This window comes from Echiichthys vipera (genome assembly GCF_963691815.1).
Source record: "Echiichthys vipera genome assembly, chromosome: 4".
Classification (NCBI taxonomy): Eukaryota; Metazoa; Chordata; class Actinopteri; order Perciformes; family Trachinidae; genus Echiichthys; species Echiichthys vipera.
The window spans coordinates 11,429,782-11,452,469 of record NC_139829.1 but is presented as its reverse complement, the minus strand read 5'-3'; the positions used below and the strand labels follow the sequence as shown (position 1 = coordinate 11,452,469).

Genomic DNA, 22,688 nt, shown 5'->3' with positions numbered 1-22,688 from the left:
AGACTTCACCCCGCCTCAGTTCACAGTATAACTCCTAGTGAATCCAATGCTCCTAGTGAATAGGAGGGGTTGAATACAGAGGACGAACTTCGTTTCAACGTATGTGTTTGCTGAGAAAGGACAAAAACATGGATGCAAGTCCGAAGCAACTGTCTGAGAATCAAGCAAGTCAAGTGGAGTTGACTGGATCGTGAAGACCCTCAAGCACTTGGGTGACCCAAAGTCTTGACTACTTGAAATAAATGATCAACTTGAGAGAGACTGTGGGCTGTTTAATCTCTATCTCATTGAGTACACCATCATTTGAATATGCTATTTGCTTTGTGTTTTGCTTTAAGTAAACTTTGTAAGCAATGGCAATAAAGGGCATTAATTTAAAAAAAAAAAAAAAAAGTGTTCTTATTGGACTCCCAGATTGGATTTGATCAAGTTGAGAGAACAGGTCTCGATGGAGAGTCTACGTCCATATTGTATTTAGTCTATGGTATAAATGAAATCTTCTTGTACGCCGATGATGCACCACTGTATTGATCAACTGCGCTCTCTCCCATTTCATTTTAGTTTTATTTGTGTCTACAAGTTAAATTTTAACATGTATTTTTGCAAGGAATTATTTCTACGTTACTTACTTATACAGTACAAATCATTTCAGAATCAGAAAACCTTTAATGTCCCGCAGACGGGGAAATTCTTTTGTTACAGCAGCAACAGAGTATGACAAAATAAGATAAAAATAGCAAAAATAAGCAATAAAGTTAAATTTAAAAAGGGAAGAAAATAGAAATAGACATATGTACATATTCACATGATATAGTGCAGTTGTTCTTGTTTTGTTTGTTTTGTAATAATGTAGTATGGAGTGAATAAATATGATTAAATAAGTCCAAATAGTGCAAAAAGCAGAAGTGACCTTGGTACAGATATATTGCACAGTGCAGGGTACAGGATGAGGTCAATAGTCTATTGGGAGCAGTGCTGATTGTAAAGTCTGACAGCAGCAGGAAGGAAGGACCTGCGGTACCTCTCCTTCGCACACTTAGGGTGTATCAGTCTGTTGCTGAAGGAGCTGCCCAGTGCTGTGAGAGTGACCTGCAGGGGGGGGCAGACTTCACCCCACCTCAGTACACAGTATAACTGTAAGAAATGGCTGACCCAATGCTCCTAGTGAATAGGAGAACAAACTTAATTTCAATGTACGTAAGTGCTGAGAAAATACCAACCACAAAGAAAATTCAACATCTACAAAGAGACGCAAAATGTTGACAGGAACGCAAAAGGTGGTGTGGGTTTCCTCTGGGTGATCCAGGATCCTTTCACCACCAAAAAAACATGTTCCTGTCTCTGTCCCTGACCAAGGCACTGGCCCAATGCTCCTAGTGATTAGGAGGGGTTGAATACAGAGGACGAACTTCGTTTCAACGTATGTATTCGCTGAGAAAGGACAAAAACATGGATGCAAGTCCGAAGCAACTGTCTGAGAATCAAGCAAGTCAAGTGGAGTTGACTGGATCGTGAATACCCCCAAGCACTTGGGGGACCCAAAGTCTTGACTACTTGAAATAAATGATCAACTTGAGAGAGACTGTGGGCTGTTTAATCTCACTCTCATTGAGTACACCATCATTTGAATATGCTATTTGTTTTGTGTTTTGCTTTAAGTAAACTTTGTAAGCAATGGCAATAAAGGGCATTAAATTTAAAAAAAAGAAAAAAAAGTCTTCTTATTGGACTCCCAGATTGGATTTGATCAAGTTGAGAGAACGGGTCTCGATGGAGAGTCTACGTCCATATTGTATTTAGTCTATGGTATAAATGAAATCTTCTTGTACGCTGATGATGCACCACTGTATTGATCAACTGCGCTCTCTCCCATTTCATTTTAGTTTTATTTGTGTCTACAAGTTAAATTTTAACATGTATTTTTGCAAGGATTTATTTCTACATTACTTATACAGTACTAATCATTTCAGAATCAGAAAACCTTTAATGTCCCGCAGACGGGGAAATTCTTTTGTTACAGCAGCAACAGAGTATGACAAAATAAGATAAAAATAGCAAAAATAAGCAATAAAGTTAAATTTAAAAAGGGAAGAAAATAGAAATAGACATATGTACATATTCACATGATATAGTGCAGTTGTTCTTGTTTTGTTTGTTTTGTAATAATGTAGTATGGAGTGAATAAATATGATTAAATAAGTCCAAATAGTGCAAAAAGCAGAAGTGACCTTGGTACAGATATATTGCACAGTGCAGGGTACAGGATGAGGTCAATAGTCTATTGGGAGCAGTGCTGATTGTAAAGTCTGACAGCAGCAGGAAGGAAGGACCTGCGGTACCTCTCCTTCGCACACTTAGGGTGTATCAGTCTGTTGCTGAAGGAGCTGCCCAGTGCTGTGAGAGTGACCTGCAGGGGGTGGGACTCCTGTACCAGCAGGGATGACAGCTTGTCCAGCATCCTGCTCTCACCCACCATCCGCACTGGGTCCACCGGGCGTCCCAGGATGGAGCCGGCCTTCTTGATAAGTTTATCAAGTCTCCTCCTGTCTGCTGCCGACATGCTGCTGCTCCAGCAGACTACTCCATAGAAAATGGCTGATGCCACCACAGAGTCATAGAAGGAGGTCAGGAGTGCCCCTTGCACTCCAAAGGACCTGAGCTTCCTCAGAAGGTACAGTCTGCTCTGACCTTTCTTATATGTTGCTGCAGTGTGGTCAGACCAGTCCAGTTTATTGTTCAGGTGAACTCCCAGGTACTTGTAAGATGTCACCATCTCAATGTCCGTTCCCCGGATGTTCACCTGTGTGAAGGGTTGTTTGTGCCTGCGGAAATCCACCACCAGCTCTTTGGTCTTCCCGGCGTTTAGCTTCTCACATAAAGCACCTCAGATTTCCGAAACCTGCCTAACCCACACTCTAGACTAATTTAAGGTTAATTTACTGCACAGGATCCCTCCTCCTGTTCTTTCCTTACAGGGACTAAAGGTGAGACCTTTGACCTGCACCTGCAACTGTAGTCTCTTTATTTGTGTTTCTGAGGCTGCTAGGCTACTTTGAATGTCGGAGACATTAGTAAAATTGCAATACAAGTGTGGTTTAACATTTGACACTACCCAATTTTTGTCATATAACCAAATGTCATGTAAGGCATTCAGGCCATATCACGCAGAGGGTTCTCCTGATGAAAACAGGCTGACTCTAAATCCAAAACTTTAATTCAAGCTGGAGAGCATCACACATTTAGGTGTTTGATCAGAGCCATGAGAGGTAAGTTTTTCTTCTTCTAAACATTTTTTTTAACTATCCCTTGATGTTTTTATTCACAGCAAATTAGAAAAACATTGCTCTTGTTCCCATTCAGGGTTTAGCATTGTTTCCATCTGGGTGTTCACCCTCCTGTTGTTGCTGAAGATCTCATCATGTGCGGGGGAATCCAGTGTTGGTGAGCAGGTCAACTACTTTAACTTAACAACTGCAGCAGCTTTACCATAGTTTGTAGTGTTTTGTAAGTGTTTTTACTAAGAAAACTCCAAATATTTAGTAGAAATATTGCAATTCACATGGGATGTAAAGTATATTGGATTCTTTTTTTATTCTTTCTTTAGGCTAATGTTAAAGTGTAAAAGGTACACTTGTCTCTTAGGTAAGGATATCAAAAATGGCTGTTAATAATTTTATTTGCAGCTAGTAGTCTAGATTTTAAGCTAAAACATTTTATTTTATTTTCTAACCACTCTCAAGATAATATTAATCTTCTAGGAGAATGTCTAGACCAAGACTGCTGCAACTCACACAACATAAATGATAAAGCTTATAAAATAAAACTCTTTCTCCTAGAAATTACGTTCATCTATATAAGGGGACAATTTTACATCAATTTTACTGTAGAGTGTTTGACACAACAACAGACAGACAGCCAACTTGCAGTGTTTTCGGTTGACTCAATCCACCCACAGATGGTAGTCTGGATACAAACCCCAATCTCTGGTGTCAAATTCCTGCGACCACCTTCTTGTGGTGGTTCATAAGTGTAGTGCTTCACAACACGATGGCAATTAATTAAATTGGCAAAATATCAGCATAGAAAATCAGTTTATTAATGTTTAAACACAATTTCTAGGTGACAGCGTTGTGTAAAACATATCCAACAGACTTACTGTAAAATACAATAGATTAAAAAATTGATCAAAAGGACTATGTTACATTGTCCTGAAAAAGAGATAATAGAGGGAGTTCTTCTTTCCTATGTTAAATGAGGTTTGTGGGAGTAAAACAGTTTCTAAAGACCTGGAATTCACAATAGCTTCATGCACAATCTAGAGTGTCTACAAATATTTTATGCATATCAGTAGCTTCAATTGAATTACAAAAAGTATTGAAGCTGGCTGATTTTTGACATAATTTTTCATTTACTTAAAAAGAAATAGAACAAGATTAGAAAAACACCAATGGAAAAAGTAGCTTGTTATAAGATGGCAATTAGATGGAAATTTCTTCATTCAAAACGTTGCAAAAAAGTGTTAAGCAATTAAATATGGGGGGTAAATCTGAATGACAAATTCTGCAATTAATGCACAGTCTGTCTCGTATTAGAATCTGATGCTTGGCTCCCCTGAGGGAGAGTCATATCGTGAGAAAGGCTGCTCTGTGTCAAACTAAAATTAAACAAACGAAGTATCAAAGAGGGAATGAGTCCTTACCCCAAGTGAAGGAGTTCAAGTACCTTGGGATCATGTTCACGAGTGAGGGGACGATGGAGCGTGAGTTTGGCCGGAGAATCGGAGCAGCGGGGGCGGTGTTGCAGTTGCTTTACCGCACCGTTGTCGAGAGCTGAGCCGGAAGGCAAAGCTCTTGATCTACCGGTCAATCTTCGTTCCTACCCTCACATATGGTCATGAAAGCTGGGTCATGACCGAAAGAACAAGGTCACGGGTACAAGCGGCTGAAATGGGTTTTCTCAGGAAGGTGGCTGGAGTCTCCCTTAGAGATAGGGTGAGAAGTTTAGCCATCCGTGAGGAACTCGGAGTAGAGCCGCTGCTCCTTAGCGTTGAAAGGAGCCAGTTGAGGTGGTTCGGGCAACTAGTAAAGATGCCCCCTGGGCGCCTCCCTAGAGAGGTGTTCCAGGCACGTCCAGCTGGGAGGAGGCCTCGGGGAAGACCCAGGACTAGGTGGAGAGAATATATCTCCACACTGGCCTGGGAATGCCTCGGGATCCCCCAGTTAGAGCTGGTTAATGTGGCCCGGGAAAGGGAAGTTTGGGGTCCCCTGCTAAAGCTGCTGCCCCCGCGACCCGACCCCAGATAAGCGGCTGAAGATGAGATGAGATGAGTATCAAAGATACCAGCTACACACTGATGGTGCTGTAGAAACTTAAGTCTATAGTGCACACAATGATAAGATTTTTTCTTTGTTTGCAGTGAATCCCTGCTGCTACTACCCTTGTCAGAACTCAGGAGTCTGCGTGAGATTTGGTGCAGATCGCTATGAATGTGACTGCACTCGCACTGGCTTCTATGGGGAAAACTGCACTGTTCGTGAGTTAATTTATTCTTTCATGTTCTCTGTATCTAACCTGTACTAACACACTAACATCCTGACACTTGTTCTACCTGTACTAACACACTAACATCCTGACACTTGTTCTACCTGTACTAACACACTAACATCCTGACACTTATTCTTCTCTTACACTTTATTCTTGTGTTAGGTTAAAATGTTCTGTATAATTGCACTGTCGTTATTTGCTGCTCTGTGTGCCCTGAATTGCCCCCCGGGGACAAATAAAGTTTTTTGAATTGAATTGAATTGAATTGAATAGTGCTCAGAACCTGCTCAGGTGGCTTTTTTAAGTGAAGGAGTGATGGAAAAATTCAGAACACTATAATACTAAAATGTGTGTGTAAATTGTTTTGTCATCAGTGGTGGGAAAGGAACCTTTAGCTGAGCTGAGGAGGAATTGTTTTGGAAACTCTCAGATAACTACTTGTGTTTTCTTAATATGTTACCATGACAACTGTTTCTCTTAAACTTGGATCATGACAACTGACTTCAGAACATGCTGGGAGACACTTATTTGAAGTGTACTGTCTGTTCTCTTCTTCTTTCTTCTTCTATTATAAATTGATTTTGACTCTGAATTGGTCCTATGTTAATGAGTTTTCTAAGAAGGAGCAGCAGTTCAAATTCTCCCAGATATCCAAGCCAATCACCTTATCTTTAAAGCAGTAACTAATTGCATGTTCACTGTTAAAAAACGTGTCAGGTAAGTTCAGCAGCAGTTCTTAGATGGTCCAGATCCTAGTCAATATCTGTAAATAGAGAACCAAAGCTGTGTGAAAAGTTAAGGTCTTGCCTTATATCAAAACTGTCCTTAAATCTCACTTATCTGAATTTCCTTTCCTTGAATCTTTTTCCATAGCGGAGTTCTGGTCCAGAGTTGGCCTCATGCTGAAACCCAACCCCAACGTCCTTCACTATTTCCTCACCCACTTCCAGTGGTTCTGGGACCTTGTCAACAACTCTTTCCTGCGAAGCACTTTAATGAAATTGGTGCTTACAGGTAGGCAGTCTTCTTCTTTACCACTATAATACAACATATATAATTACTCCAAATGACGTGTATTTCTTTGTACAAAAAGCACGTTACTCTCGTGAGAGGAATACTGTAGATAGATAATATTTGTTCCACTCTTTTGGAAAATCAACATATTACATACATACAGTATATTAATTTAACATTATCAGAAGTCATTAATGCATTACTGTATTGTGTTTTAATCCTTCAAAAGTCAGAGCCAGCCTTATTCCAAGCCCTCCGACTTACAACCTTAAGTATGGATATTTGAGCTGGGAGTCCTACTACAACCTCACTTATTACACCAGGATCCTGCCTCCTGTACCTGAAGACTGTCCTTTGCCAATGGGAACTAAAGGTAGATCATTGACCTATAAACAACATACATCATAGACCACCCTTGATACTGTAAGAGGTTCCCACTTCTGCAGTTGCCAGGGGGAACGTGGAGACATTTTGGAGTGACTCAACTTATTTGAAATCTTAGAAGTTACAGTATGATTTAAAAATATATTTGAGCTTCAAAGCCACACTACATGTTGCAATTGAATGAATGAAAAGCTAATAACAAAGTACTCAGATAACTTTTTGCTGTAACCTAATTTTCGTAACGTTTCCTAACAAATTACTTTTCTCAGTAGGTAACACTGTTAATGTCAGTAATATTGTAATGTAAAAAGTTACTATTAAAAGCAACTTTATGCAACACTGGCTACAGGTAATTGATATATGGCTGGTATAAATAGACAGGTAATGAAATCGAAGTGTTTGATAAAAGTGGTGGGAAAACAGCTAAAAGTAATCTATAAATGGTTAAAAAGTATGAATATAAACTTCATAAAACCAGCCTAAGTGTTGACAGTTCATGGACCTGAGTTCATCAGACAGAAGACAGGTTTAACTGCTGCAAGTAATTATGAAGTACATTTTCTGTCAACAGGAAAACCTGTTCTGCCTGACCCTAAAGTGTTAGCTGAGCGTTTCTTTAAGAGAACCAGATTCCGTCCAGACCCGCAGGGAACCAATCTGATGTTTGCCTTCATGGCGCAACACTTCACTCACCAGTTTTTCAAGACAAACCATGAAGTTAAAGGGGGCTTCACCAAGGCTTTAGGACATGGGGTGAGACACACTGACAATGTTTGTTCAAGTCCTCACGCTAAAAATAGTGATTTAGGACAAGCTAAACTACCAAAACTACGCATGGAAATTAAACCCAACTTTAATCACTAGACAAGAAGATAACAGTTATGCATTAATAACTGTTATCAATGCTGTGGACACCAGTGTTTGTGTTGGCTGCAGATGATAGGCATGTAGCTAAAGTAGAGCTCTGAGCTCTTAAAAAGACATTATTTTTTAATTGTTATGCAAGTTATACTTCTTCAGGACCATCTGCAGAACAAATGCTTTCCTTCTAGAGACAATTAATACATTTTCCCTCCTTTCTACTTTCAGGTCGATGCAGGAAATATTTATGGAGACAACCTAAAGCGACAGCTTCATCTTCGACTTCACAAAGATGGAAAGCTGAAATATCAGGTGTTGAATGAGCACTTACATTTTCTTTACATTTTTAGCATTCAGATAGGGCACAGAATTAGCACCATTTACCGGCCAGTTCCTGGTAAAATATGCAAGTGGCTATTAGATTTGATTTACTCACCAGCCCAAAAGAAATAATTAAATGTATTTTGTGAGTGGCTGGTAAAAATCACTACATTCACTAGCAATGACAAGACAAATTTGCTTTGCACCTTGTTCAGATGACATGGGCATCCATGAGAAGAGCAGTGTATCAGAGGTTGAAGGGTGATTCAGATTATACAGTATGCACATTCTCTTGCTAACTGAATAATATTTCAGATAATCAGATGTGATGCACATGTATCCTGCTCTCTATGTTTAGGGATCCTGTGGAGTTTTTGACAACTAGTGCTATGGAACTATGTTTTTACAAGGAGTATGTTTTAATTTGTATGCATAAGTATGGTACTATGAAATGAATCAGCCATGACTCACAACAAAGCAGACTCAGAGAAAACTTGAGTTTGTTAACACTCATGAGAGAAAAAAAGGGTTAAGAAAATCAAAAATGTGCTTTCTATAATAATAAAAAAATGTACACATTTTTTTGATTGTTCACAGCTGATAAATGGTGAGATGTATCCTCCAACTGTATCTGAAGTCCCTGTGCACATGGTGTATCCTGAAGACTTCCCTCCAGAGAAACGTCTGGTCATTGGTCAGGAGTTATATGGCACCCTGCCTGGCCTCACCATGTACGCTACCATATGGCTGAGGGAACACAACAGGGTCTGTGACGTCCTCAAGGTAGAACATCCCACCTGGGATGATGAGCAGCTTTTCCAGACTTCCAGACTCATCATCATTGGTAAGTTTAGTTTGGCATCAACTTACAAGATTGATGACTATAGCCAAAACAAGTTATTTCTATCCTACAGGGCAGATAATCCGCATTATAATTGAGGAGTATGTGCAGCAGCTGAGTGGTTACCTGCTACGCCTTAAGTTTGATCCCACCCTGCTCTTCAATGCACGTTTCCAGTACAGCAACCGCATCGCCCTGGAGTTCAACCACCTCTACCACTGGCACCCGCTGATGCCTGACAGCTTCCTCATTGAGGAAGATGAAATCCCCTACTCCCAGTTTATGTTCAACACCTCCCTCGTCATGCATTATGGGGTGGAGAAACTGGTGGAAGCCTTCTCTCAGCAGCCTGCAGGACAGGTAGATTCATCCACTGATATACATTAATCTGGAACTAGGGCTACAAACGCAGCTACAGTCTTACCTGATACAAATATCCTGCTTGTTCTACTAAAAAACAAGTCATCCAAGCCCATAAAATTAATAAAATAAGGTGGGGAAGAATGTGCCGGATACACAAATTGACGTAAGTGTCGGGATTACATTTCACTGGAATTAAACCTTATATGATTTCATGTGAGAAATAGTTAATCAACTTAATTGATTGAGGTCCAATTTCCATTAAGCACAAGAGCAATAAGAGAATATTGCCGTGCATGAAAAGAGGGTTTCGATTTTTCAATGGTTAATTGACAAAAATCAGCAGTAAACAGTATCATCTGCATAAAGATGTTTTTAAAAATGACCTGAAAAAGAAATAGTACATTTTTTAACCAATAGGAATTTAGACTCAAAGTCAAGGGGCAACATTTTTGCTCTGATAATCAGAGTGTCATCGACAAAGTGTTGCACATAGATAGTTTAAAGTTCATCACTCGGGCATTAGTGTAATGTTTTTCTGCCTTTCAGATTGGTGGTGGTCGCAATTCTCATGAAAGCCTCCTCAAAGTCTCAGAAATGGTCATCAAAGAGTCTCGTGCAGCACGTGTGCAGCCCTTCAATGAATACAGGAAGAAGTTTAACCTGAAGCCATACAACGCTTTTAATGAATTCACTGGTAAGATAGAGTGATATTATATGTTACAAGTTATGTTTTGGCTGCCTTTTGTTAAGGTAGCATTCTACAAATACTTTCTTTCAGTTCACTTACAGTTTAATTAGATAGAAAACTAACAAAGTGTAATTTCTCTTTTCCAAAATAGATGACAAGGAAATGGCCAGAGGTTTAGAGGAACTCTATGGTGACATAGATGCTTTGGAGTTTTACCCTGGCCTTTTACTTGAAAAGGCTCGCCCCAACAGCATCTTTGGTGAAAGTATTGTGGAGATGGGTGCTCCTTTCTCCCTGAAAGGCCTTTTGGCAAACCCCATCTGCTCCCCTGAGTACTGGAAGCCCAGCACCTTTGGGGGAGAGACGGGCTTCAATATTGTCCAAACTTCCACTTTGAAGAAACTGGTGTGCCTCAACACCAAGTGGTGTCCATATGTGGCCTTCCATGTTCCACGAGATGGGGAGGAGGCAAAACAAAGGAAACCGTCCATTGAACTTTAAATTACTAGTTGGCCCAATGAGCTCTAATTTTAGTGTTTTCCAAGTACCGAATAGTTTAAAGCTTTGAAACTATACTCATAATAGAATAGAAACTTTATTCATAACGTTCACGTTTTATTTCGCATGTCCATTCTATAAACTTGATATTTCTGCACAGTTGCAGATAAATGTGAGCTACATTAATACTATTAGTATATGTTATTTGTAGAACTAGATGCCACGATGTCTGTGTAGAATTGTTTCCGACTCGTTTGATCCAAACACCGCTGGCATGACTTTTCCACCAGGTAGCTCTGTGTATTTTGGCTGTTTTTGTATTTTCAAACATCAGTATTTGCAAAATTATTTCTCATTTCACTGAGATTGAATTATGCGTGTTTTGGATGTTATGGACAACCACTCATGGCGCTTACTGTCGGTAATGATTTTGCCTCGTTGCTCCGCGCAGATACACATATTAAATTAAACAATAATTAAAAGTACTTTCAACTGCCAAAAGGTGTATAAAAATTGTCCAACTATTTTTTGGTGCAACTGTTGTGTCTCAACTTTCAGACATTTCTCATTTGGTAGGCATGAAGCCCCTTAAACAAAATGTTGCGAATAAAAAATCAAGATATACCCATCCCTGTGAAGCACAAACAGCCTATTTGTCTACCATGTGAACTGATTACTACACTACATCCTGATACAGGATATGGAGTAATGAGGTTTGGAGTCAAGTTTGACTTTTTTAATTTAAAAGAAAAGGTGCAGCAACTTACATTTTTTGACATGAAGACATACTTTATGTTGAAAACAAGGTTTATGGTTATATGCAAAAATATCACTAAAGACTTTGGTTGTATTGACCAAATGTTTATTGATACAACTCCTCTTATCCTCCTTTGGTTTTAAGAAAAAAAGGGATTAACAGTCAAGTATCTTCATATAAGAGAATGAGCACGTCACTAATACAAAAAAATCTGTGTTTTGTAACAAAGTAAAGTATCCTTGGCTGTTTCACTAAAGAAGTCAAAAATGTACAAAACATTTAAGTCTCACTGTACTTGAACTAACTCATTACATATAGCACAATATGAATCAGAGTGAAACATGTGATTCCTATATTCTAATAATAAAAATAATGTTTCATTTTCTCTTTCATGTTTCAGTAGTAAAATAAAGAAATATAATAAAGCAAGATTAGTTGTATTCAGAAGTAGCCTCTACATTCAAGCCATAACATGACAGTTATAAATGTAACCACAGGGAGTAATACAGAAACTGCTGCGCGAAAGCTGAAATACACACACAGAAAGATGTGGATGTTAATACAGAATATGTTAGCCCCATAGTAGTACCTCAACATTATGATGATAAACATGTACATTCGAGTTAAGGTCTTTTCACACAGTGAACGAAACGAAATATGTAACAAAAACAGAAATATTCTTTGATGGTTTTTCGCATTCAAACCTCTCCCACCAAGGCCAACAACGAATATTCACGTTCTGTGACTTCCACTGAAAAGGACCTTGCACCGTCACACCAATGCACCATCACACCATCACACTATCACACCGTCATTGATTTACAAAAACTTGTGCCTGAACCGAAAAAAAAACAACACTGAATCTGTGAGATACAGACTGATTGCGGAGGTTCTGACTTTTGGCTTTTGACGGATCCAAAAAACACAGACAATCAAACCTGTTCTCGAAACTTGATGGCAGTTAGCCTAGCTTAGCATCACGACCGAAGGCAGAAACAGCTAGCCTGTGTTCAGAGTACACAACTAAACAGCATAACTGAAGCTCGGTAAGTACCACATTGAATCTTGTTTGTTTACAAACAGAAAACTACAAGTTGTTATTTGATGGGGGAGTTGCAATTCAATCAAATCACTTGTGCTTGGTGAATGAGACTTTTCGCTAAAAACGTTGTTCTCTGAAACTATCAACAAAGACAATACACCACAAGGCAACTGACAACTGTTTTCCCGTCTCCAGTCTTCTTAAGCTGTACATTTGCCAAGTTCTAGTTGAAACCTGTGGTAATTGTTCAGTTATACAAAAAAAAAATTATAAAGCTCTTTCCATATTAAAATCCCTCTGTTCTCCATCCTGTAACATGACATCTTTAACTGTATTATGAGGATATAATTGATTGGATGCCTCAGTCTGGATCTATTTGCACTGATGAAATTTGGCAGCTGTTTGGTCATTCTCCTGACTGTTAACTAACGGAGGACTGAACAGAGGTGCAGCCATTGAAGTGGAATTTGAAACAGAATTGATATGTGTGCTAGTGGCCACTGCCATGGAAGAAGTGGCTTCTGGATAAAAATGGACATCCACTGCAACTGTCGTGAGGCCCAAGGAGACGTGGTGAGAAAGGAGCAGGGGAGGGTTGCCACGCGAGATGCTGAGGCTGTGGTGGATGGGTGCTACACATGCCTCGGCACTTTGCAGGGTTAATGAGGAGCGCAGGCCCTCCTCACGTCTGGATGGTGGAGAGGGGGAAGGAGAACGGGAGGGTAAGGATGATGGGGGAGGCAGGGCATCCTGGCAGGGGCTGCAGCGATTGTCTCCTCTGTTGCTGGTCCAGTCCTCAGCACACTGTAGCTGAATGCTGGGCTGGGACAAACTACAGCCCTTCTCTTCCTCCAGTGGGGGATCAATCTGAAATATTGATGATAATAATTCTCATTTAACTGATTTGATTAAATAAAGGGTAACAAGGCTGATTTTATGTGTTATCAAACCTCTGTGTCAAGAATGGACTCAGGATAAGTCTCTACACTGACTGAGTGATTGTCCAGAGCTGGTTGTGTGTCCTCCTGAAGAACCTCGAACGTGGGCTCCATCTGCACTGTGACCAGGCAGGGTACTGGAGGTCGGGCTCGGGTGTCTGATGTGTTGGGGCTCTGCTCAATCACTGCCACACAGTCATCATCTTCAAAAGCTCTGTGCAAGAAACACAGGACTGTGGTTTCCTGCATCTTTTACAATAAGGCAAAAAGATCACATGCAAGGTCACCTCTCATGCATTTCTCTGTCCTGTATAATAGTGTATTTACCTGTTTTCATACGTACGTCCTGCAGCGCGACGTTCAGTGTGTCGTATCGGGACACCCAGATTCCTCTGAGCTGTCAAGAACATTTACATTTTAAAGGCGTAGTTTGGCATTTTGGTAAATATGCTTTATTCGCTTTCTGGTGCAGAGAAGATTGACACTGCTGTTATGTCTATAAAATATGAAGCTACCACTCCACCAATTTTTTAAATTTTAATTTAACCATGAACCCAGGAAGTGCACTGGACTTTGAAGCCAATTTGATACAGTGGCCAAACAGTGGAATTACAAATTTTGTGTCGGTCATATGATGCCATTCGGCCCAAAAAGACTAATGTCTGTAAATCTGTGGCTCATTTTTTGAAGTATCACAACACCCGTGAAAGGATTCGTGATAATATCAGAATTCCATACATTTCGTCGGATAACATTATGAAAGTCTAGAAGAGCCGTACGATTAAATAATTGAATCACTAGTCAAGTTAGCCGGAGCACTAAACTGTAAGTTGAACACTTTTGGATTCCTGTGCCACTGAGCAGCACACTGTTGGACTCACTATGGGCAGTTAAACATTTATAAAATGTATGCAACAAATGCAGTAGTAGCTCATAAAAGCTGTAAACAGACTTTGATGTCTAAAACCAGGGAGGTTCCCCTTTAACAAACAAACATGAGGGTGGTATTTTCTTATCTAACTCTCTGCCCTAAAGCGTATAAGCATATTACCCAAAATGTCAAACTATTTCTTGAAGAATAAAGATTTTCCGAAGTTTACCATGCTCAGAATTTAAAATAGGTGTGCAGACATTTGATGCAGCTGAAGATCCCTGACCTGCTCGGCATGTTGGTGCAGCGTCGTTCTTCTGGACCACTGAATAAAAGGTAACAGTGATGAAGATGAAAGCCAAAGACACACCCACTCCCACCACAATGGGAATGTCATGTTTCTCCAGTACGGGCAACCACAATGGAGACGGCTGCGTTACTCTGGAGTGTAGAGCACAAAAGTGAAATCTTGTTGCTTTTTTAAAATCAACACTCATCACAACATCCATCACTCTACCATATTTTGTTTTGACCTACCTGGGATCATTGCTGGTCATGGGTGATTGGGAGGTGTTCCTCTTCAGCCACTCTGTAAGATCTGTGTTATTGGCCGATTTGGATAACTGAAACAGGTCACCTTGATGGCTAGTGTTTAGCTGTACCTGATCAGACATGTTGACCTGATGAACAACAGGGGTCTCGGGGTCCAGCGTTGAGATCGAAGGCTGCACTTTAAGGGGGTTACCGTGTTGGTAAGGAAACTCTTCTGTTTGTGATGGAGGAGCTTGTGAGTGGAGCAGTGGATGTTGTGTTAGAGATGATTGGCGAAATGTTGGTATGGTTGAAGTTGGTTTTGCAGGCGATGGTTGACCGTGAGTGAGGGGTAGTTGAGGTTTTGTGGCTGGAGAAGGTGGAGGTTGTGTAAAAGGCAGATTATACGACATTGTCGATAGCTCAAGATGGAAGTTCGGAAAAGGACTAAATGATTGTTGAGGATCAGATTGAGATATCCGCAAGACAGTTGGAGAAGGCTGCTGATCTGTCTTCAGATGTAGATTTTGCCGCTCAAGTTTGGTTTGAGAAATCTGCGTTGAGATTGGCTCATAGAACGATTGGTAAAATTGGCTTTTTGTAACCAGCTCGTTAGACTGGTGCAGTTCAGTTTGTGAAGCAGAAGACTGGATGACTGAACCAGAGTGGCTCATTACAGGACTCTGTGTTGGAGTCTGCAAATATGAATCCAACTTCAGAACTGGATGGTTAGACGTCTCAGTGAAGGGCTCTTTGATTTGTCTGGCTAGAGACACAGTGTGGATGTCAGAGTCCTGCAAATCAGGCTCTATCAACAATTTGTGACTGACTTGATGCTGAAATTGTGTTTGTGATGATGGTAATGTCAAACGCGATTGACTTTCAGTGAATAGAGACTGAAGGGTTGTACCCAAAACTTGTGTTTTTGGTGGTTCACTATCTGAAATCCAAAGGGGATCCCTAATCAGTGGCGGTTGGGTGTGGCTATTTACTGACTGGAAGTTCGGATGTGGAGGAGGTGGTAACATTGGAGGCTGCATCTGTGTGACTAAATGCTGGGTTGGATTGGTTGTTGGCTGATTCAGGCGATGCTCGAGGAGACGGGCAAGTGACCCCGCTGGCATCTTTAGCTCAGCCATGACTGTCTTTGTAAAAGTAGAAAATGTGCTAGCACTAATTGTTGTTGCATCACAGCGTGTTGAGGAGCCTGGAAATAGTAGAAAAACTGTGTTATTTACAGGAAAAATACGTTTTTCTTCTGTTGCTCTAGTTCTATTAGTACTCACCAAAGTAGTGGGTCAATCTTGGAGCACAGCACTAAAATAGGTCCAATAAGCAGTTTGTAGTTATTAATCAGGTTGTAAACAGGCCGACTGTGTTGCCAGATTAGCTTTCAAGTAAGTGCACTTATGAACCCTCATTAGCTCACACAGACAATAGCTGTGTTTGCTCATTACCTTGCTTGGCTACCTCACAGAAGACTTTAGCTGTCCAGCCTCCCTTTGCAGGGAGGCTAAAGTTTAATAACCCCAAGGTTTTTTTTTCAGCCTGTGTGATTCTCTCACTTTTCCCTGTTGTTGCCAAGTTTGTACCTATTTTTAGTGATGTTGTTAAAAGATCTCAGCAAATACTTTGTATGTACAAGTGTTCCTTAAAGTACATACATGTGGACTCCTTGTGCTGTGCCTGCACATGTGGATGAAGTGTTGTCTCAAGGTGTTGCTTAGCCGTAGAGTCACTGGATTGGGACACTGGCAGTCCTTCGCTAGTGTTCGTGCTCTAGAAAATATGAAAGACTCAGACTTAGTTTTCCAGACAGACGTAACGTTTGACACAAACTTAAATTAGCCAAGCCACAAAACAAGTAATAAGCCAAGTCACCACATGTAAAGTTGCAAAGGTCACACACAATCAAGAATAATTCACAGCTTCCGGACAGAGTTCGCACACTGACTTGGGGGTCAAATAGTTTCACCACATAAGCCACAGCAGAGATTTCCACAACTTCATTACTCACAGCAGACAAAATCAGTCTTGTCTGCATGCCTCTATCAGCTGGATGATGTTCAGCTTAGGACAGAGGACAGCATGAAAGACAATCAGCAAGAAAAAAATCCTCATTGTATAACTATGTGCTGTAAGTGTACATCTCAAAGTACACGTAAAAATACCTCATGTAATGACAGAACACACAAACACACCCACTCTGAATGTACTGTATAATAAGACAATATAGTGCATGTACGCTTTTAGTAATATGATGTATTTTGAAGACAAAATAAGAGTGAAATGATGAGTAGATGTTGACATACTTGGGACAGTGAGGATGCTCTGCCTCTGGTGTCGTCCTGCTCGGTTCTCAGCAGTACAGTAATATTCCCCTACATCAGAATACTGGACACTGGAAATGTGCAGAGCTCCATCTTCTGCACGGACCATAAGATAACAAGTCCCCAGCAGTTCAGGTGTTTGCTGCTGATAACAACTTCCAAAGAGAACATGATGAAAATAAACAGCTCCAGTCACACTTTGGACTCACCGTCAATGTGTCTGCCTTTAGAGGGACTGATGGGGGACTGTGTCTCTGCTCGGCCCCTGGTCCAGGTATATTTGATGGGCAGAATCCCTACAGCTCTGCAGGGCAGGACTGCTGAAGCCCCGATCCTGCAGCTGACCTGACTTACGAAGGTCACTATGATCGGACTCACTTTTATGGGGAAAGAGGAAAATGTAGTCAAATTCTGCATTTTAGGCACCTTCACTTTATGTGCAATACGATGAAGAAAATGATTTTAACATAAATACAAAATCCTTATAAAAACCCCAGCATAGAACACTTTGATGATTTGTGGCAAGGATTTTGTGCCAATTGGTCATTGTTTTATGCACAAATGCACTTAAGTACAATGTCAAATTGTCTTTTTGAGAGGTTTATGAGGTCCAATGTTGAATAATGTGGATAAAAGCAATGTATGTGCTTTATTTTGCTCCCACAAAGACTAGAGAACATATGTTCAGTTTCACATGGTCCTGACTTTACCTGGACTCCAACTATTAATTTGACGAGTAGTTGTCACGTTGCAATACAGTAAAGTTTGTGTAAATATTACCGGCGACTCTCAGCATTGCTATGTTGCGGTTGTGGCCAAGAGTGTTGGAGGCCTCACACACGTACACTCCCTCATCGTAGCTCCGGGCTGAGTGGATGTAGAGAGTAGTATTTCTCAATCTGTATGAGAAAGATGTAAATGGTCACATTCTGCAAGACAGTTGTCGAAGTACTTCATGCGATTTTGCAGGTGGAAAGTAAGCAAGTACATTTACTCAAGTACTATAAAAAAAATGTAAGTAATTTTACTTTAACTCCTGTGAGTTTCAGAGCAACAATATTGTACTTTTTACGTTGCTACATTTATTTGAGAGCTGTAGTGACACATTTACACATATCCTCACAGGGTATAGATTATTGTAGCACAATAATACCGACTGTGTGTACAAATTATTATCTTGTGTGCATGATGTAAAAAAATATACACATCATCTTTCAAAGCCCAATAATATAACACTCTTAAAGGGACCATTTTACATATTGTACTTTTACTTTTGCAGCATTTTTACAACTTGTAAAAGAGTATTTTGACTGTGGTGTTGTTACTTTTACTTGAGTAAAACATTTGAGTACATTTTCCACCAGAAAATATGACCAACTATCTTTCCTTTGCAAAGTAAAGTCACAAAACATACCCTGTAAGTATCTTGCCTCCAGTCTGCTTGGAGTTGCCTTTCTTCAACCATCTGATGGAGGGCAGAGGGTGACCGGACACCTGACACTCCAGCACCACCCGAGCACCTACAGGCACCGTCAACACCTGGGGCCACAGTTTCACTGATGGAGGGGCTGCCAGGAGGAGATAAGAACGACTGTTAGTGCACACGTAGATGAAGCAACGGTTTGAGTGTTCAGCGGCACAGTTTGATGGGTGTATTGTAATATCATACCCAGCACAGTCAGGGTTGCTCTTCTAGAGGTAAGAAATCTTTCTAGGTGGATGTTGGAGGCCCTGCAGAAGTAGCTCCCACTGTCGTACTCCTGGACACTGCAGAGAATAAAGTCAAGACACACGAAAACCATGAAAGCCTGAAATTTGGAGACTTTTTCAAAGGAATTTGGACACACACACCTGTAAAGGAAGAGGTCTCCACTGGGCAGCACAGTTTCATGAGCTGTGGGAATGAGAAGCTGGTTGTTTTTGAACCAGGACACCTGAGCTGTTGGTCTGCTGTACGGAGGCGTGCAGGTGACTGTGACATTTTCTCCCTTCTTCACCGTCAGGTTTACGGGCTGCTGGACGAAACTCCAGTCCATCTCTAGAGAACACAACATCGATTGCACTATAACTTGCATTGCACATATTATAATGTTTACTAAAGAGTTCCAAATACAGTGTCATGGTCTTAGTTTGTTTCCTGTTTTATTTTGAAGTTCCAACCTTGTACTGTGTCTTGTTTTACTTCCTGTCTGTGTTTCCTGTAGCCCTACTGTTCTTCCCTTGTACACCTGTTTTGTATCTTTGTTAGTCATATCTTTATAAACACCTTTTCCCATTTTGTTTCATGTAGTTTCATCACTTTTTGTGGCGTTGAAGCTTTACATGATCCTTGAGTTCGGCCTGTTTTTTCTCAGTTTATTTTTTAGGTCCCCATTGCCAGTCTGTTACTGTATCGGTGTTTCGGTGCACCTGACATTAAGGTGAGACAACACAAGCCAAAACATGCACTGGTTGAGATTTTGCCTCCATAACATGTTTTCTTTCAGACAAGTGAAAAGAAAACACCCAAAATACACATTTAGGTGTTTATTTTACTCACCGTTGTCTATTCACTATATTGCCAAAAGTTTGACATTTGATAATGCCTCATTCGCATATTTAAACTTAATATTTGACAAAACTACAATACACTACTAATACAAAAAACAATTTTCATAATGTAAGTAATCAACTGTGGAAGTTTTATGCAGATAAGTTAAAACATGTCCCTATACCCATTTAGTGGCTCCCCTTCACAAGCTAAGGCAATCAATAAAAAGTTAAATAAAGGCTTTTACAAGTGAAATCTATGTCTGGGAAATAATTTTTAATCTAGATTTTTTTTCCTGTAGTGAGATAATATAGCTCCTTCCTCTGTAAACTCCATCTTATCTTTTATAACAGGTGGAGCAGGTATGTTAAACGTGATCTTATTTAATGGGTCTTTGTTTATTTTTTTACAAGGAATTTCACTCACTGTGAAAATTAATAACTTCACTAATTAAGAAAAACAGGTATATTAAACAATTTAGTCTGCTGCAGACGTTGGCACAGTACCGGCTGAAAGCAGGAAGGCTGGCTGCGACTTGACTGACTCTTTCTGGTTGAATGCTTCACAGTGATACAAGCCCTCATCCTCCCTGGTCACGTTCCTGGAGAACACAGGCAGAAATTTAAATTTTGTCTTGTGCAAGTATAAAAGCTTATTACAAACTATTAAACATATTCCTGAACCAACTCAATGCAAAAGAAGCATCATGTTTATGGTGCACAGTTCTTGTTTCATCATTTATAATTTGACAATACAGGATAAATGTTCCTCTTGTCCCATGCAGTGTTGGACCTGAATGTGAGCAGCTGTCCATTGTTCTGGAGACTGAACGAGGCCGAGCAGTTCGACAGGAGGCAGCCGTCTTTGAACCAGTGCACCATGGGAACAGGGAAGCCGCTGACAGCACAGTGCATGGAGACCCCTGTCCCCATAGCAACAGTGATGTTGTCAGGGCCCTGGGTGATCTGCAACCTTCTCGGGACTCCTGCGAGGTAGAGTGACAACAACACTGTGAGATATTAACCCCACTGCAGAAAATATAGAAGACATGAAATGTAGCACATCTTGAAACATGTAGATAATTTCAATTAAATTCAATTTTTTTGTAATACTACTGAATGCTGCATTGTTTTAATTCTGACAAAAATACTAAAGCTGCATCGAAGAAAGAGGAATTTGAAAGGCCACATTAAACACATTGACGTTGACAATTCTGTTATTTTTTCATGAATCAGACATAAAGTGATTATTTACTGGTATGAACTGACAAGGGTAAAAAACAAACTCACCCTGCACAGTAAGTTTAGCCGGGTTACTCTTCTTACTGATGTTCAGTAAAGGATTGTGTGTGACACAAATGTAAATCCCATCGTCCTCTAATGTTACGTTGAAAAGATGCAGAGTGCCTGAGGTCTTCTTCTGGTTACCACCTCCATACTCACCCTGGACATAAAAACACAGTTTGAAGAAAAAGTAATAATACAGCTGTGTCAAAAATTGTAAGAACTTGAGCCAATTTGAAGGTATTTTTGACCATTTTTTAAGGTAAAAGTCTGTATAACAAATGGTATCAACCCAAAACATTGAAACAACTTATGAGACATAAGTGAGTGTGTGAATGGCATGTACTCCCATTATAATGCACCATATATATGGTTTTATACACACACTATAAACATCCAAAATTTGAAATGACAGATTCATGACTAGACAAACTTGACACTCCATGTTTGCATGTTTTCATGCATCTAAAATTATCTTCATTTTCCCAGCTTTCAGATGATGTATACAACTTCTATGTGGCAGATACTGTTAACCTGCTATCTCCTTCTAAAGAGCCCCCGCCCACCCCTTTTTAAAAAAAAAAGAGACACAAATGGGTCTGTGGTGGTTCTCTACTTCTTCTAATAAAGCTTTTCAGAGACTCTTTGAAACTCTTGAATTCTTAAATGTCATTTGTGCAAGCCTGACCTAGAGCATGAAAATGACTCAAATCACAATTTCTTCCCACAAGGCTCAATGTTTCAGAAGTGGTGTGAAGACAACTGAGCTGTTGTGGAGAGGCTCCTGCTGCATTTTAGCACTTTTAAGCGTCTTATGTCTTGCCTGTTTGGAAAGAAGTCTTTTTTCCCCCCTCTCAAAGTCTTTTCTCCAAGGAAAATGCTGTTTGATGCCTTAACAGATCAGTCTAAAGCTGCATCAGTGCTCACCTGAATGTGTCGCCCACTTGTGACCAATGTCCCGTCGCTGAGCCAGGTGATGCTCGCAGGAGGTGAACTTTCCCCGGACACACACTGGAAGAAAACCCCCTCTCCCTCCCTGACTGTCTGGTCCTGGGGGCTGAAGAAAACATCCTCCAAACCTGGAACACACAGTATAAACAGGAGATGGATGATAAAGACACATCAGATGATCACTGTGTTGACACCGTGCATGATAATCAAGGACAGCAAACATCTAGTCTGGACTCACCCAGTTGGGATGAGACTGCCAGGCTGGACAGGAAGAGTAAGCCGAGGTGGGAAGTCATCTCTAGGAGACTCCAGATGGAGACACAGACATGCATCCTACTGCAGAGCTCGCTTGGACGCATGAGGAAACCATACAGCTTCATCCATGGTGTCAGCTTGGGAAATGTGCACATGTGAAAGAGTTACATTGGAAATGTGGTCGATTTTAACCTTGTTCAGGTAATTGACATGCAGTTAAACATACTAGATAATAAATTGTATGTTGCATACGGTTAACTTTCTTGCAGCATGTTGGAAATTACATATTATGATGTTTTGATGATTTAGTTTGTTCATTAGCTTCATAGCGCTGTATTTAAAGCCCCCACACCCTGGTGAGCTCAACATAAATACTTCCATAGAAAAGATAATAATGAGAATTTATCACATTTACTGGGTTAAACGTCTGAGTCAAGACAGCAACGATACATACTGGATTAACTTGGGTCGTTTTATTTTGGTTATTGTTACACAAGCTCAAGTTTTACGTTTAAGCAATCACAAATGCTATGTAAGCTGTAAAAGATAATGTGCATATTATATGCACATCTCTGTAAGGCACTTTGTGATACTTTTCTGTATGAAAAGCGCCATATAAATAAAGGTTGATTTGATTTGATTTGATTTGATATGCAATATGTATCCATATTTTTACAATGAGGGAA

General features: G+C 40.2%; 1 protein-coding gene across 1 annotated transcript; it reads left to right on the top strand.

The window, feature by feature from the left end:
- Positions 1–6,428: 6,428 nt before the first annotated feature.
- Positions 6,429–10,517, top strand: LOC310946632 (prostaglandin G/H synthase 1-like; the record flags this gene model as incomplete). The annotated part of the gene is made up of 8 exons (XM_083913145.1): positions 6,429–6,558; positions 6,788–6,931; positions 7,514–7,695; positions 8,032–8,115; positions 8,722–8,968; positions 9,039–9,325; positions 9,875–10,022; positions 10,168–10,517. Exons 1-8 carry the CDS (start codon positions 6,444–6,446, stop codon positions 10,515–10,517), a joined length of 1,557 nt encoding a protein of 518 aa, XP_083769271.1. The 5' UTR covers positions 6,429–6,443.
- Between the last annotated feature and the right edge of the window lie 12,171 nt (positions 10,518–22,688).